The sequence below is a fragment of the Erythranthe guttata genome, chromosome 8 (assembly GCF_056151865.1).
Source record: "Erythranthe guttata isolate IM_541 chromosome 8, IM_541, whole genome shotgun sequence".
Classification (NCBI taxonomy): domain Eukaryota; kingdom Viridiplantae; phylum Streptophyta; class Magnoliopsida; order Lamiales; family Phrymaceae; genus Erythranthe; species Erythranthe guttata.
The window spans coordinates 477,659-491,803 of record NC_142540.1 but is presented as its reverse complement, the minus strand read 5'-3'; the positions used below and the strand labels follow the sequence as shown (position 1 = coordinate 491,803).

At 34.0% G+C, this 14,145-nt stretch overlaps 3 protein-coding genes and 1 non-coding gene across 4 annotated transcripts; all 4 read right to left on the bottom strand.

The window, feature by feature from the left end:
• Positions 1 to 65: 65 nt before the first annotated feature.
• Positions 66 to 939, bottom strand: LOC105969389 (large ribosomal subunit protein bL12c). The gene has a single exon (XM_012994145.2). It carries the CDS (start codon positions 795 to 797, stop codon positions 231 to 233), a length of 567 nt encoding a protein of 188 aa, XP_012849599.1. The 5' UTR covers positions 798 to 939; the 3' UTR covers positions 66 to 230.
• A 132-nt stretch (positions 940 to 1,071) lies between these two features.
• Positions 1,072 to 1,143, bottom strand: TRNAP-UGG (transfer RNA proline (anticodon UGG)). The gene has a single exon. It is a non-coding gene; the product is annotated as a tRNA-Pro (tRNA).
• An 85-nt stretch (positions 1,144 to 1,228) lies between these two features.
• On the bottom strand, positions 1,229 to 5,568 carry LOC105969400 (monodehydroascorbate reductase 4, peroxisomal). Its single transcript, XM_012994156.2, has 7 exons — positions 5,067 to 5,568; positions 4,181 to 4,232; positions 3,514 to 3,594; positions 3,196 to 3,314; positions 2,656 to 2,875; positions 2,407 to 2,525; positions 1,229 to 2,156 (listed from the first exon to the last, which is right to left on the bottom strand). Exons 1-7 carry the CDS (start codon positions 5,184 to 5,186, stop codon positions 1,452 to 1,454), a joined length of 1,416 nt encoding a protein of 471 aa, XP_012849610.1. The 5' UTR covers positions 5,187 to 5,568; the 3' UTR covers positions 1,229 to 1,451.
• Positions 5,569 to 8,459: 2,891 nt separating this feature from the next.
• LOC105969410 (myb-related protein 305) lies at positions 8,460 to 12,547 on the bottom strand. Its single transcript, XM_012994167.2, has 3 exons — positions 12,246 to 12,547; positions 11,955 to 12,084; positions 8,460 to 9,024 (listed from the first exon to the last, which is right to left on the bottom strand). Exons 1-3 carry the CDS (start codon positions 12,379 to 12,381, stop codon positions 8,703 to 8,705), a joined length of 588 nt encoding a protein of 195 aa, XP_012849621.2. The 5' UTR covers positions 12,382 to 12,547; the 3' UTR covers positions 8,460 to 8,702.
• Between the last annotated feature and the right edge of the window lie 1,598 nt (positions 12,548 to 14,145).

Genomic DNA, 14,145 nt, shown 5'->3' with positions numbered 1-14,145 from the left:
TTCCCAAAGAAGAAATAAATAGTACGTTTTCTAATTAAATCGTTTGTAATGTTGGAACTAAGAAGAATGATTAATCATAGTAGGATTAAAGGGAAAAGCAAATATGGGTTTGGATAGATTACATTACAAATCCAGGATTAATCTACACCTGATAATTCATAATAAACTCAATAAAAAAGATAAACAGAGACCATACAAAAATCACCTTTGTTTTAAAAATAATCATGATACTAAACAATAGAAATCTTGGCACCGGCTTCTTCCAGCTGTTTTTTGGCCTCCTCCGCCTCCTCTTTGGAAACCCCCTCCTTGAATTTCTTCGGCAGTCCTTCAATTAATTCCTTGGCTTCTTTCAGAGCCAAGCTAGTCAAAGCCCTAACCACTTTAATGGTGGCGATTCTCATATTGCTCGGCACCTCCTCGATCACGACATCGAACTCCGTCTTCTCCTCGACGACGGCGGCCGCTTCAGCGGCGACTGGAGCGGCGACGGCGGCGGGGGCGAAGGAGGCGGCGGTGACGCCGAGCTTGTCCTGGAGGTACTCGACGAGCTTCTGAGCGTCGGCGAGGGTTAGGTTGGAGATCTGGTCGCCGAGCTCGACGACCTTCTCAGGGGCATCGACGGCGGAGATTGGGCGGACGGCGGAGGTGCGGCGGCGGAGGAGTGCGGGGGTGGATTTGAGGGGGAATTCGATGGATTGTTTGGGGAATGTGGAGGAAGGGAGGGCGGAATACGCTGTGGTGGGGGTTGCGTAGGAAGGAGAGCGGAGTGTGACGGTGGATAGCGCAGAAGCCATGGCCGAATTTGGGAGATAGGGAGAGAGAGGAAACGCAGTGAGAGAGAGAGAGAGAGAGTAGATTAGTGAAGAGTGAGAGGAAGATAGGATAAGGGTTGAGCGGATTGCATCTTTGAGCTTTGAGGCGAATTTGGGTTGCTTGTTTCTGCATTGACTAAAATGCCCTTAGAAAATTAAAACAAAATTTTAAATTATTTGGGCTGGGCCGATGAAATATTGTCTCATGATTGTTCTTTGTAAATCCAGAGATTAAAAAGGAGTCTAGCACAAAAAAGGGGCATTCCGAGAATCGAACTCGGGACCTCTCGCACCCAAAGCGAGAATCATACCACTAGACCAAATGCCCATTTCTGGTTATAAGTGAGTGAGACAATTTTTTCACTGTCAGTACCAAAAGAAATGCAATTAATTGCTAAGACTACTCACAGTGGTTCATAAAAAATATCACTTCAAGATAATCCAATTGACAAATCAGTATCTGAGAACAATTCTCTTAGCCTTTTTATGCTATAAGAAAAGTTATTTTAGTTTCTCAAGTACAAAGTACCCTTACAAGTTATAAAATGATACCACATGGGAATAGAAAAACATTGCATCTTACAATCATGATTACGATACATACAGAATTTCAATGACGACGACCAAAATAACATATCACCGCCTTCCGCGCCTCGTGCCATACCGAAACGCAAAGGCTGCCATAAATGCAGCAGCCACAATAGCTCCGGCAGTTGAATTCCATGCATTAAATGGTGGTCTCTCCAACGATGGAGTTTTCTGATTCAAGGACAAGGCGAATCCCAACCCCTGTTTCTCAAGCTCACCCAAGTCTTCAACCATAGGTTTAACCCTAGTTGCATGGGCTATCGCCTCGTACTGTTCTTTAGTTCCACCCTCAAGAAACGACCCGACAAGACGGCCCTTATATACCCAATACGCCCCCAATGTTTTTCCAGAGAAATCCCCGAAATGGACAACTTCCCCTTCATTGACTCCGTAAAACTGCCAAGACAATGTGAAGACTCTCGAGTAAAAGAAAGGCAGGTAATCGAACTCATTAGTCTTTTCAGGGTTCATTATTGCAGCAACTGCATGCCTTGCTGACTTTCTTGCAAAGTCAACGTGCTCGAGTCTTGTTGTTGTTGTTTCTCCTGCAACGGTGACTACTGGAAAAGCAGCGACGTCTCCGATTGCAAATAAAGAGGTGTTGCTTGATTGGAATATGCTGTTGACTTTGATTCCGCCCTTCTCCATGGTTAGTTGACCTTCGAATAGAGCTGTGTTTGGACGAGCACCGATCCCGATGACAACCATATCTGTTGGAACCTTGCTCCCATTTTTAAGATTAACAGCAGTGACCTGTAAGAAATAAATTTTGGTCAGTTTAAGGTAGTGGTTGCAAAAGATTTTGAAAAAGAAGAAAAAAAGTAGAAATTCAATAAAAAAAAAAAACAAAAAGCATGGTATGCGTGCTTTTATTTGCAACTATGATTTTTCACTAACTGTAGTACAAGAAGAATACAGTAGTAAGTTATCGTCTCATTGCTATATTATCGAGCGCTTAAGAGAAACTATAGAAGTTAACAGTCAAAGGAGATTAAAATTTTACCTTCCCATCAGAGTTAAAATCAAATGATGTCAAAGCAGTTCCTTTGATAAACTTCACTCCCTTGGACTGGTAAAATTCTTCATAGTATCTAGCAATCTTGGGGGTAAATAATCGGGACACTGGAAATGCACAAGAGGATCAAAGAAATTGCAAAGAAAGGTTAATAAATGAAGTCTGCAATTAGAATAACTAACATAAGCTTATAACTATAAAAATTGGAACAATAGAAATGCAAAAAAAATCACTTACTGCAATGGGAATCCGGGAAAACCATCGTCACATTTAAGTTGTTTATCACCAAAGATGCAGCACACTCCATTCCAATATAGCCGCCACCAATAACAACAGCAGTTTTACCAGTACAAGATTGCATCACTTTTACAAGTTTTTCTGCATCAGCCAAATCTCGTAAATAACATACGTTTGCTGCATCCGATCCATTTATTCCAAACTCTTCGAGTTTCAACGCCTATAAATGATGTGATGGCCGATCAGAGTCCTGATCTTTTATACTTTGTTATTTTAATTACGAGAACTCTGTGATGGCCATTCAAATTTAGGGTTTATATAAGTGGAACACGGTACACCATAAGTCACTTCTACCATACATAAACTCACGAACGACGTGCAATTTATTACATAAAAGAAAAACTCTACAGGCAATTTTTTTAGAGGGAAAATCAATTCCCAGTCCCCCGAATTTATTTATCAGCATACAGTAAAATAAACACCTATTAAGACAATAATACTAGAAAATGGAAAAGAAGAAGAAAAAAAAAACTTTAATACCCGAGCACCAGTTGCAACAATGAGATATTTGTAAATTATGGTTTCCCCTGTTGCAATTAGCAATGTCTTCCGCGTCACATCAGCAGATATAACTCGAGTTCCAAGAAACAATTCAATACCTGAAAAATTACGCATGAGTGAGTAAACGATACCATGTCCTGAATTAATAAAATGGCCAATTAAATCAATCTCGAAACAGATGTTAGGAATAAAAGGAACTAGTTTTTTGTAAGGCGAGCCACAGTCTAATTTTCTTTATTTTTTATTTCACTCGTGGATTGGCCTAAAATAATTGTTATATTGCTAGGAGAAAATTACCATGTTCCTTGTACCATTCTGGAGCCAACCTTTCCCCATTGGTACCGACACAGCAATGAAATGAAGGGAGGCGCGCAGGAGCTGCATGCAATAAGAGATACAGAGCATTTTCATACGTAGAATCAGTGAAAATGACTCAAATACCCAACTAAGATATATAGATTGAAAACATTAATAAACGCACAAGTACTCAAAAAGGGAACAACACAAACATTCTTCCAAATTTTAAAACTCAAAGATATCAACACCTGCTTCCACTAAAAAATCTCTCTACTACTACACACAAACATAAACATTTGTGAGTTTGTGTGTGTACAATTGATGTAAATTTTTAAATTGCCAACCATTTATGTTTTTCTCATTAGTTTAATAGCAGTTGCACATACTTCAATTCTTTCGTATGTCTTCCGTAGGGCCTCTTCGTACAAACAAAGCATATATAGGAGCACACTTATAGATGGTTACTGAAATATCTTTTTTGGTTCTCGAAGAAGTGAACCGTAATGAAATTGCAGGACTAACTCAAGGTAGGCTGTCAATAGTATGTAAATTCAACCTTGAGTTATTCCGAAGAAGCTACATCCAGTTGCATATGGTGTGTGTAGTGTGAGAACATGAAAGAGATATGCAATAACTGGTAATCTACAAAACGTGAGGGGATAACTACCTTCTGGATTTAAGTAACCTTTGCTCAACGCAGGCCTTTCATATGGTGCAACCTGCAGAATATTTCCCAGAATCAACAACATATCAAACAAAGTATGTCGAATAAATAACCCTGTCAAACCTTTATAGATACACACACACACACACACACAAAAAAAATTCACCTCTAGTCAAAACCTTTTTTCTTACCTCACAATAAACCGACAACCATTTACGTAAAACATATTACAGGATCTCAAACTGACAATTACGAGCGGCGATCGTATATATTTCACATCTCTGTGAGAGAACTAATAGGCACAGGAAGAAACGCAAAACTAAGGTTTAATGATCAAGCGAACAACGGGCAATTGCATTGGCTTCACAAATTCACTACTCTGCTCAGAGGCCAAGGCCACATTAATTTTTTAGTCGATTTTTTTATTTTTTTTCCTTTCTTACAATTCAAAAATTTCTCCAGTTTCTGGATATGTCTACTCATTAGGATCTCCATATGTTAGGAGGTTGAATTGGCGCAACCACCAATTACTTTATCCTCATAAACGATTAACGACACAGCTTAAAATAGAAATTTACACCACTAAATGACAGCTTTGCCAGTCATTTAGGCTTCGTAATAGTGGAATTAAATTACATTAGACTCAAATTCAAACTGTACTTCCAAATTCCAGTTGTGGAAAATCATAATTGAGTCGAACTTTTACAAACAAAAATTGAATCGGTGAATGCAAAACCATTACCACATAAATATACACAAATCAATTAACTAATAGTGTGTGTGTGTGTGTGTGTGTGTGTGTGTGTGTGTGTGTGAGAGAGAGAGAGAGAGAGAGAGAGAGAGAGAGAGAGAGAGAGAGAGAGAGGGGTGGGGTTGAGAGATGAATTACAGGCTCTTCGGAGATGATGCAGAGATCACCACGAGAAACGCCTCTTTTGACAAATTCATCGGCGGCGTAGCCAGCCGCCACTCCTCCTCCTACTATCGCATACAGAAAAGCTCTCGCCATTCGCGGCCGCGCACCACCCCACCCCCACCCCACCCCATTCCCTACTATAGGAGTCGTAAAGCAGAATATGTGCTAACTTTCTCCCGCGGAAAAGAAGCAATAGGAATGCCTTTCTTCAGAGTTGAGCCACCACCTCAAATGGGGTATAGAATTTTAAAAAATACTAAATAAATTAGGATATGTTTGATTTTCAAGCATATTTATAACTCCCATTCAATAAAATTTTAACAATTTTCATGTTATATATATTTAATACAAGAAATTAAATATTTTACTAACTGAGTCAATGTTTACAGAATTCAAACCAATTTATTAAAATTGACCGAGTGAGTCTCCCTTGAGTTGAGCTACAACAATTTTTTCTTTTTTAAACAAAAGCATTGATGAAATTAAATGGTTTTGGCCCATTTATTTATTCATTTTGGAATGGGCCCAACTTTGAATCTCACTTGAGTAGCCGAGTCGACCCACGTAGCTTACTTAAGACTAAACTTTAGGAGAAGCTTCGACCTCAATTTTGACCATTCATCTAGGTCGTCCATCAAGTTATATATACTAGCTTCTTTTCGTTTGACATAAATATAGTCTTCTCTTTTTTCTCTACCCCCGTCATGTACCTTCATTCTTCAGCTGACTTCATTTGTCTTCTTTTGACGATATTTGAGTCAAACGCCACCAAACATGGCTCAAATTGACTTGAGGTGGTTTATCCGCCGATGATCGTTGCATTCTAAGCTATATATAGTCAAGTTGACTTGGAGTTACTTCACTTTGTTTTCTTTATGTTTCTCATTTGATATTTAGTATATAATCTAGAGTCCTTAAATCTCTTTTTCCTATTGGTTATTCTTGTTATAGTTTATCCAGTTTGGTACTATAAGAACCTTACACAATATTCAAATTTCAAAAGAGTACCCAACAAATATATTCGCATTATTTTATCAATTACGAAAATAATGTACTACTTAATATTTATTTAACAAATTACCACCTAAAAAGTCATAATTTCGGGAGTGTGTGGTTAAAAAATACATTATATGAAGAAAAAAAAATATATCATAAATAATACAGAAAGCTTATCAACAATTTAAAACAACACAGAAGTAATTTTTCTTCTTTTTACAATTCTCATAAAATAATGAAAAAAATCAACAATTTAAAATAACACATATCAATTGTTTTGACAATTCACTCAAAATTAAATTAATTTATTTCTTTAGTTTCAATTGAATGATTGGGGTTCCGAGTTCCGACAAATTCAATTGGAGGAGGAGGCTCCGAGCAGTATATATCTCGAGTATTGGTCCACTCCGGGCCCACTCAAAACATAGTAACTATGATAACAACCCTAACAATGGCCCATTAGGGCCCACTTTATATTCTTAAACGTAAAAGCAGATGAAGCAGTAGATTCGAAGTGGGCCGATATGGAAGCCCAAATACATGTATGATTATTATGTGGTGCTTTTCATTTATCTATTTATTTATTTATTTATATATATATATATTTATTTTTTATCCTTTCTTTTTAATTTTTACCTATTTATGGTTTTATTTTGTTGAGAAAATTGAAGTTGTTGACAAGGCTAATTTGTAATAGGAGCGTTTTCCATGCAGTCATTGCCGACTTGCCATGTGATAGTTTTTTTATCCTTCACGTGGTGCTTCTTTGTGTTTTCTACTGATTTTTCCAGTTGGAAAATGTGATCAATAAAACGAGTGGTGGAGAATTTTTACATTATTATTTATTTATTTATTTATTTATTTATTTATTTATTTATTTATTTATTTATTTATTTATTTATTATTATTATTATTATTATTATTATTATTATTATTATTATTATTATTATTATTATTTCGAATAAATAACGACCACCTTCTGAGTTATGGTTAAATTATCAAAAAAAATCCATTATCTTTGGGTAATTATAATCAACCCTCCCAACTATGAAATTTCTTACACGTGCACCCTTGTTGTGTTAAATTCAACGGAATCTTCTAGAAACCGTGGAATGTTGTCTAGTTTGTAATGATTTTGTGTGCAAAATTGTAGTTTGTGATGCACAACAAAAAATGCAGTTTATGATGTACTCGTAAAATATTATATTATTTCAATTTTTATTTTATTTATTTCAATTGTATGAAAAGAGGTATTTGAATGTATTATATATGTGATTGTGGATTCTTTTGAATAAAAAAGGCAAACTATTTAGGTAAGTAATTTGTATTATTAAAAAAAAGATGATGGTAATAAAATAATGAATGTTTAGGTATTGAAGAGAAGAAAGGAATTAAAGGGAACCACGTGGAGATTTCCGAATAGAGGGGTTAAGAGTTGGGCACATGTCGTAATTGATAATGGGATGGCCATTAACAAATTTAGTTCTATATAGAAAGCAAACACTCCTTTTTGCCTTAAATAGCTATACCACCTTTCCACGTGCCTATTTACCCTCACTTCAGTTTGGTATTTGTTTCACCCATGATTAAATAAATATAATTAAAAAGAATAAAAATAATATATATATTTTTACAATTATCACTTCCACATATAGGGCCAATTTATGAGGGGCCGAAATATTCTTAAAAAAAATACATGTAATAATGTATAGTTAAAGTTAAAATTTTCGAGGGTTCGGAGTCAGCATTCCCGATTTTTTTTAGGTTTACTCAAAAAATATGATAAAATAAGCATAACGTATATATCACACGTAAGTGTGTTTGAAACTCACATACGTGCACATCTAGAATACACACATAATACAGACAGAGGAAAACGTAAAAATTAAACCTTAGAAAGACAGAAAAAAGTTATATATATCACCTTTCCATCACTTCCATTAATAAAAACACTTAACTGTGTGTATGAAAGATAAGGACAACAAATCACTAACGACACATTTCAACGTTGATTTAGACACCACTTTTTATATTGTCTGATGTCAATTAAGTGTAGTCTCTCTCATTTCATAATACTTCACAAAGCTCTCTCTCTCTCTCTCTCTCTCTCTCTCTCTCTCTCTCTCTCTCTCTCTCTCTCTCTCTCTCTCTCTCTCTCTCTCTCTCTCTCTCTCTCTCTCTCTCTCTCTCTCTCTCTCTCTCTCTCTCTCAACCCTAGTGACGACTTAATCAATAATCATTAGTTGAAGTACGTACAATAATTAAGTAAAGATAAAATAAACAAAACCTGTACGTTTAATTTTCTTCGTCGTTTAGTATATATAGACATATTGCAATTCATATATTAATTCATCATCATAAAACCATATCATATATTTATATATATAATATATTACATGTCAACACTTAAAAATTCAAGAACCAGAAATTATAAAGGCGTACTCGATATATATTAACTAATTAATTCATCTATATACCACCGGACCGGATTCATCGTTTTTCGTTTAATATAGGTTTCTTGAGAGACACTTTACCGCGGACGGACGATCGATTTTATAGGACCACATATACATACACACACACATGTATATATATATATATATATATATATATTTATTCGCCGTTGAGTAACTGCATGGACCAAAGATCCTCCATGCTCCAGAGGTTTTCGTTGGATTCGGTTGGGAAAGGTGGTTGAAAAGGCTCGATGTTCGCGTTGAAGGACGAAGGGGAGTAGGATTCAACTGTATGGTTATCCGCAGGGCAGCAACTGGAGAGTTGGCTCGTGCTGGCTTGGTCATTGCTGACGTCAGCAAGCTGACCTGTACTGCAGTTCTGATCTGCCTGCTTTATGTGCTTTTGGATTCGAGTCCTCCAGTAGTTCTTTATTTCATTGTCTGTTCTTCCGGGCAGATGCTTTGCTATCTTCGACCACCTGTAATAACAACAATTTAATTCAATAAATTAAAAAATAATCTAGTATAATTAATTCATTAATTAATACCTAAATTGTAGGGGACTTCTCATCATAAATTTAATAAATAACTATTCCTATATATAGGTGCAATAAATAATAAATTCCATTTTTTTATCAGATTTTTTTTTTGGTAGTAGTAGTAGTAGTTGCAAAAGTTGGAATTATGGCACGTGGGATAATATAATTTTCCTATAGCATGTAAGAAGAAATATAAAATATCTGACATACTAGTGGTCCACGTATTTTTATACAATTTTTTTTTTTTTTTAAATGATAAAAATAAATTGGGGGAAAAAATGAAATAAAAAAATGATAGGAATTGAAGACATGTTCTGTGGTGGAAAATCAAAGTTGTTAGGCATTCATTCAAATTATTTAAAGGAAAGTTGAATTTTGCACATATATATATATATATATATATATATATATTGTAAGCACTGAAAGCTAGCTAGTGTGTATCTATCTACTATATACGTACACTCACTATCTGTATATCAGCTGTGCATGGCTTAGATCCATATCCAGTGTGTGTGTGTGTGTTTTCTTACATGTGTGGTTTATTGCAAGGAAAAGATGGCATATCAATGGCGTCTCATCTCAAATTAATCCGAGGTAATTATAATTAAAATAAATTTAATTTCAAAGTAGCAAGATAAAGATATATTAATAGTGATTTAATTAGTTTAAATTAAAATTATTTACTTTTTTTTTAATTGTACGAGGGAAGTGTTTTTTAATGTTTTGTTTTTATTTATAATTATTAAACAGACATTTAAGTTATAAAAAGAAAATACTAATTATGACGTCATGGAAAATGGACCCTTATAAAGAAAAAATCAAGCACGGGTGTTGTCCTTGAAGGGCAACATGGCTTGATGTTTTGTTTCTTTCATTATTTAAGTGGGTTGAGATCACTTGTGAAAGAGACTAACTAAGATTATTATCACAATCATAATCATACTTTTTTAATTATATGTGATTATGATTTTGATTATATGAATCTCAACCACTCATTCCACAAAGTGATGAGATATTATTTTGTTAAAAAGAAAAAGAAAAAAAAGGCAGTACGATGTTCGGTTCCTTATATTATATTTACTAATTAATTTTTTTGGTACCGATTATTCAATAATATGCATAGATTAACGATAATCAGATTCTATTTCGAATTATTTTAGAAAAGATTACGTGGTTTCCTTTTTAGTCGTTATCGGTAATATTAACCGCAGAGGGGAGGGCACCTAGGAATTTTATTGGATAGACTAATTACCCCGTTTAGTTTAAGTGTCACTTTAAACATAATATTTTTTTCCATATTATGTTAGAGTTTCATGGTGGATTTATTTTACCAAATTTGCCCTTTTATCATAACGAATATTTATGTGGTGAGAAAAAAAATTATTTAATATTTTTTTTAATATGAGAAAATCGTAATATTTATTGCTTTTTACGCCGATCATGAAAAATGACACTTAAATAGAATGGAGAGATATTTAGTTGTGTGCTTCAGATTTTACCTAGGGTTTACTAAACTCTATTATTTAATCAAACTAACCAAATACTGAAAACTAACCAAATAAAAATTGGTATAGGCCGGGTGTAACCGGGGTTCAAACTTGCCATTTTTTTTCTTAGAAACTCTCGTTTTTCGGAGAGTTGGTATTTCGTTTTGGCTAATTGTTAGGGACAAAGTCACGAGTTCGAATACTACCCCTCCGTTACTTTTCCAATTGAACGGGTTTCGAGTTAAATTAAAAAAAAAAAAAAAATCCAGGCAGAAAATAAAAGAAGAGTGAAAGAATGGGGGGTCCTTGTGTCTAAAAAATGACAAGACAATATGGCAGATGTCAATTTCAACATAAGTAGCCAGCAGTTGGGAGCTTCTTACTTTGAACTGAAGAAGGTTTAAACATGTGACTTATTACAAACCCCTCTCCTATTTTTGGAAAATTCTATCTCCCCTATTCTTTTGGTCCTCGTTCTCAACGTGTTTGTGTTGCACCTTTTTTATTTACCTCTTTTTTTCTGTTCTTTTTTTTTTCCAAAAAATACTTCTTAAGAAAAAAAATTCCAAACAAATGTGAAAAAAATAATTAAATGGAATATTTGAACCATAAAACTTGACCCTAATAAACAAGGTTAGGTATTTACTCTAAATGAAAGAAAAAAAATTTGCTTTTTACATCGCAATTTAAATCTGATTAGAAAAATAAAAACAAAGGTTAAAATTTGAAAACCAAACCTATCAAAACTAGGTATGATCAACTCTTGTAGTAAATTTCGATATTCGTAATCGAAAGTTTATATAAAGTACGAGGTGTTTATTATTTAAGAAAAAGTACGGGGAGTTAGTTTTTGTTGAATAAAATGACATATACTTTTGAATAACCATAGATCTAGCAGACTAACACTGATAGACTTCTTTAAACTCGCCGACGCCGTATTATTATTTAAATAAATAAATAAATAAACCTTTGGTTTTTTGGCTCATAATAAATATAAGGCTTATTGAGTGATGGGGTAAATATACAAACATCATAATAAATAGACATAATATTCTTTCTTCTCGAATAAGCCATAAACTACAAGATCGCATCTTTCTTGCAGCCACTCACTTTAATTTCCCCACGTTTGTAAAATCCAACACTCGTACGTACTGGTAAAAACTGAAAATCTCTCTCTCTCTCTCTAAATCTATGGCTCATCTTTCTCCACACCAAACATCAAGTTTTTTTATTGTTTATGTTATCTTCTTGCTATTTTTGTTATTTTATTTTCTTGAAGTTTCATTTTTAGGAAAAGACGGACCCGAAGAAAAAAAGGGGAGAAGAATAGAAGAAGGAAACCCTACATCAGTAGTACATAAATAAAAAAAGAAAAAAACTAACCTATTACCCCACTTAGCATGCAGTTCCATAATCAAAAGTTGCTCCTCCGCCGTGATATTCCCACGCCTAACATCCGGCCTCAGGTAATTCAGCCACCGTAGTCGACAGCTTTTTCCCGTCCGCTTCAGCCCTACACCAAAATCAACACAAATCATTTAGGGTTTCTTTATCAAAATTTATAAAAAATAAATAATAATACAAAATTAAAAAAACAAAAACTTCTTTTTTCTCTTTAGGGTTTTTCTCTAAAAAAAAAGGATATAGATATATATATATAGATATAATAATCACCGGCAGATCGAGCGAGAGAGTTCCAAACTCCTTCACCATGGTTAGCAATGTAGTTCATGAGAATCAGATCCTCTTCCATAGTCCATGGTCCTTTCCTCACCTCAACATCTTGAGATATACATGGTTTCTTATCCATCTCTTTCTTTTCTTTTTTTTCTAGAGAGAGAAACACCTACTGCGTGTCTCTGTGTGTATGAGAGAGAGAGAGAGAAAGAGAAAAGTATGGTAGATGTTATTTGAAGATAATAATGGTGATGTGGTGCTCAATTTATAGAGTTTTGGTAAGAGCCTTTCTTTCTTTCTTTCTTTCTTTCTTTATTTTTTATTTATATATATTTTTTTAAATACTTTTGCCAGTTAAATGAGCCATTAATTTGACGTCAAGATGATTTTTAACCTAACTTTGTTTACGACATTTAAATATATTATTAATTAATCAAAATAGCTCAAACACTTGGAAAAGTATGCATGCGTACATGCATGACGCAAGAATTATATCCTGTGCTTAACCCTAGATGTGCAGTACGTCCAAATCGAGTTGGAGCTGAGCTTGACTCGGTCCGTGATTTCGAGTTAAGGCTCGAGTACATATTGGCCCAAGAATTATATAAATATTTTGTCATATAATAATTTATTTTTATTATGTTAATTTTTTATTATAATTCATTTTCATTATATTGAAAAAAGAAAGGAAAAACTCCAAGTTGATGAATAATTGGAAGTAGTGGGTTCGAGTTCGAACTCGTCAGAGAATTCGAACTTTTGTTAATCCGCTTTGTCCGGTTTATGAATCTAATTTACAACTCGATCCATATATAGTTAGTCATATCGTACGTAGGACCTCATAACTATTCTAGAATTAATTGGTGGTAGAAAAACCACATATCGTAATTTTATAGTGCATTCAACATGTACAATTAGTGACCGAAGAATTCGATTATGGCTCGACCTATATGGAAAAGGTCAAAACTCGGAAGTTAGGGGTATCATCGTCATTCTTAGTGAGTATTTTCAATTTGGTGTAGTATATGTTTTATGAAATTCAGAAAAAAAGATATGTAAATACATATAAACATCCAAAAATTTATTAATGATTCCAATCGACACAATAAAAATTGATGGGGATATTTTATTTAGTGACAATTGACAGATGTGCATATACACCAAAACACCATAAGAGCTATATATACATCGCTATGAATAACATCTGGCAGAAGTTTAAGTAGAAAAAGAAGAGAGAGAAACACGACGAACAATATAAACGAATAAATGGTAAATGAAAGGGATTAAATATCTTTTCAGAATCCAACAATAAATTAAATAATAATTAAAAAAATATGCCGCCATATCAATATTAGCGACACGATAAATTGACAAGACAATAAAAATTAAAAAATTAAAATTCAAGGACCCAATAAATTTACTAAGCTTCGTTTAACTTAATAAAAAAAAAGTTTCGTTTAAAAATTAAAATTAAGGACCCAATTAATCTCTTTTTACCATTCGCTTTAATTAATAATATTTAACATTATTTAACCACTTAATTCCGTTTTAATTACTCGTACACTATAATCAATTTATTATGCGCGCGTGTGGCATCGCATGAAAACCTTTACATTGTGTGCACGCAAAAGAAACTTAAAAACAAGAAAAATAACTATTATCTTTCGAAAACCACTATTAGTTTCCCTAATTAAGTCTCAAACTTCCTATTTTGTGGTACCCATTTTTATATTTTTAATAAACTCTCAACATCACGCGTCAATTATTAATTATTAATTATAATAATTAATAATTGAGTTTTAGGGGGACCCGAAACCAACTCGTAGGATTCGGGCCCGCCGGGTGTGGATCTGAGATTTAGAGAATAAATAGGTGATGGCTAAACAATTTTTTTTTG

Excerpts from the sequence above, each read along its gene's own strand:
- LOC105969410 (XM_012994167.2), bottom strand. The coding sequence starts at position 12,381 with ATGGATAAGAAACCATGTATATCTCAAGATGTTGAGGTGAGGAAAGGA. Across the intron at positions 12,085-12,245 it reads CTCTCTCGCTCGATCTGCCG|GGCTGAAGCGGACGGGAAAA; the intron begins GTGATTATTATA and ends ATTTTGGTGTAG. Across the intron at positions 9,025-11,954 it reads CATGCTAAGTGGGGTAATAG|GTGGTCGAAGATAGCAAAGC; the intron begins GTTAGTTTTTTT and ends TTGTTATTACAG.
- LOC105969389 (XM_012994145.2), bottom strand. The coding sequence starts at position 797 with ATGGCTTCTGCGCTATCCACCGTCACACTCCGCTCTCCTTCCTACGCA.
- LOC105969400 (XM_012994156.2), bottom strand. The coding sequence starts at position 5,186 with ATGGCGAGAGCTTTTCTGTATGCGATAGTAGGAGGAGGAGTGGCGGCT. Across the intron at positions 4,233-5,066 it reads GCATCATCTCCGAAGAGCCT|GTTGCACCATATGAAAGGCC; the intron begins GTAATTCATCTC and ends AATATTCTGCAG. Across the intron at positions 2,876-3,195 it reads TTGTTGCAACTGGTGCTCGG|GCGTTGAAACTCGAAGAGTT; the intron begins GTATTAAAGTTT and ends CATCATTTATAG.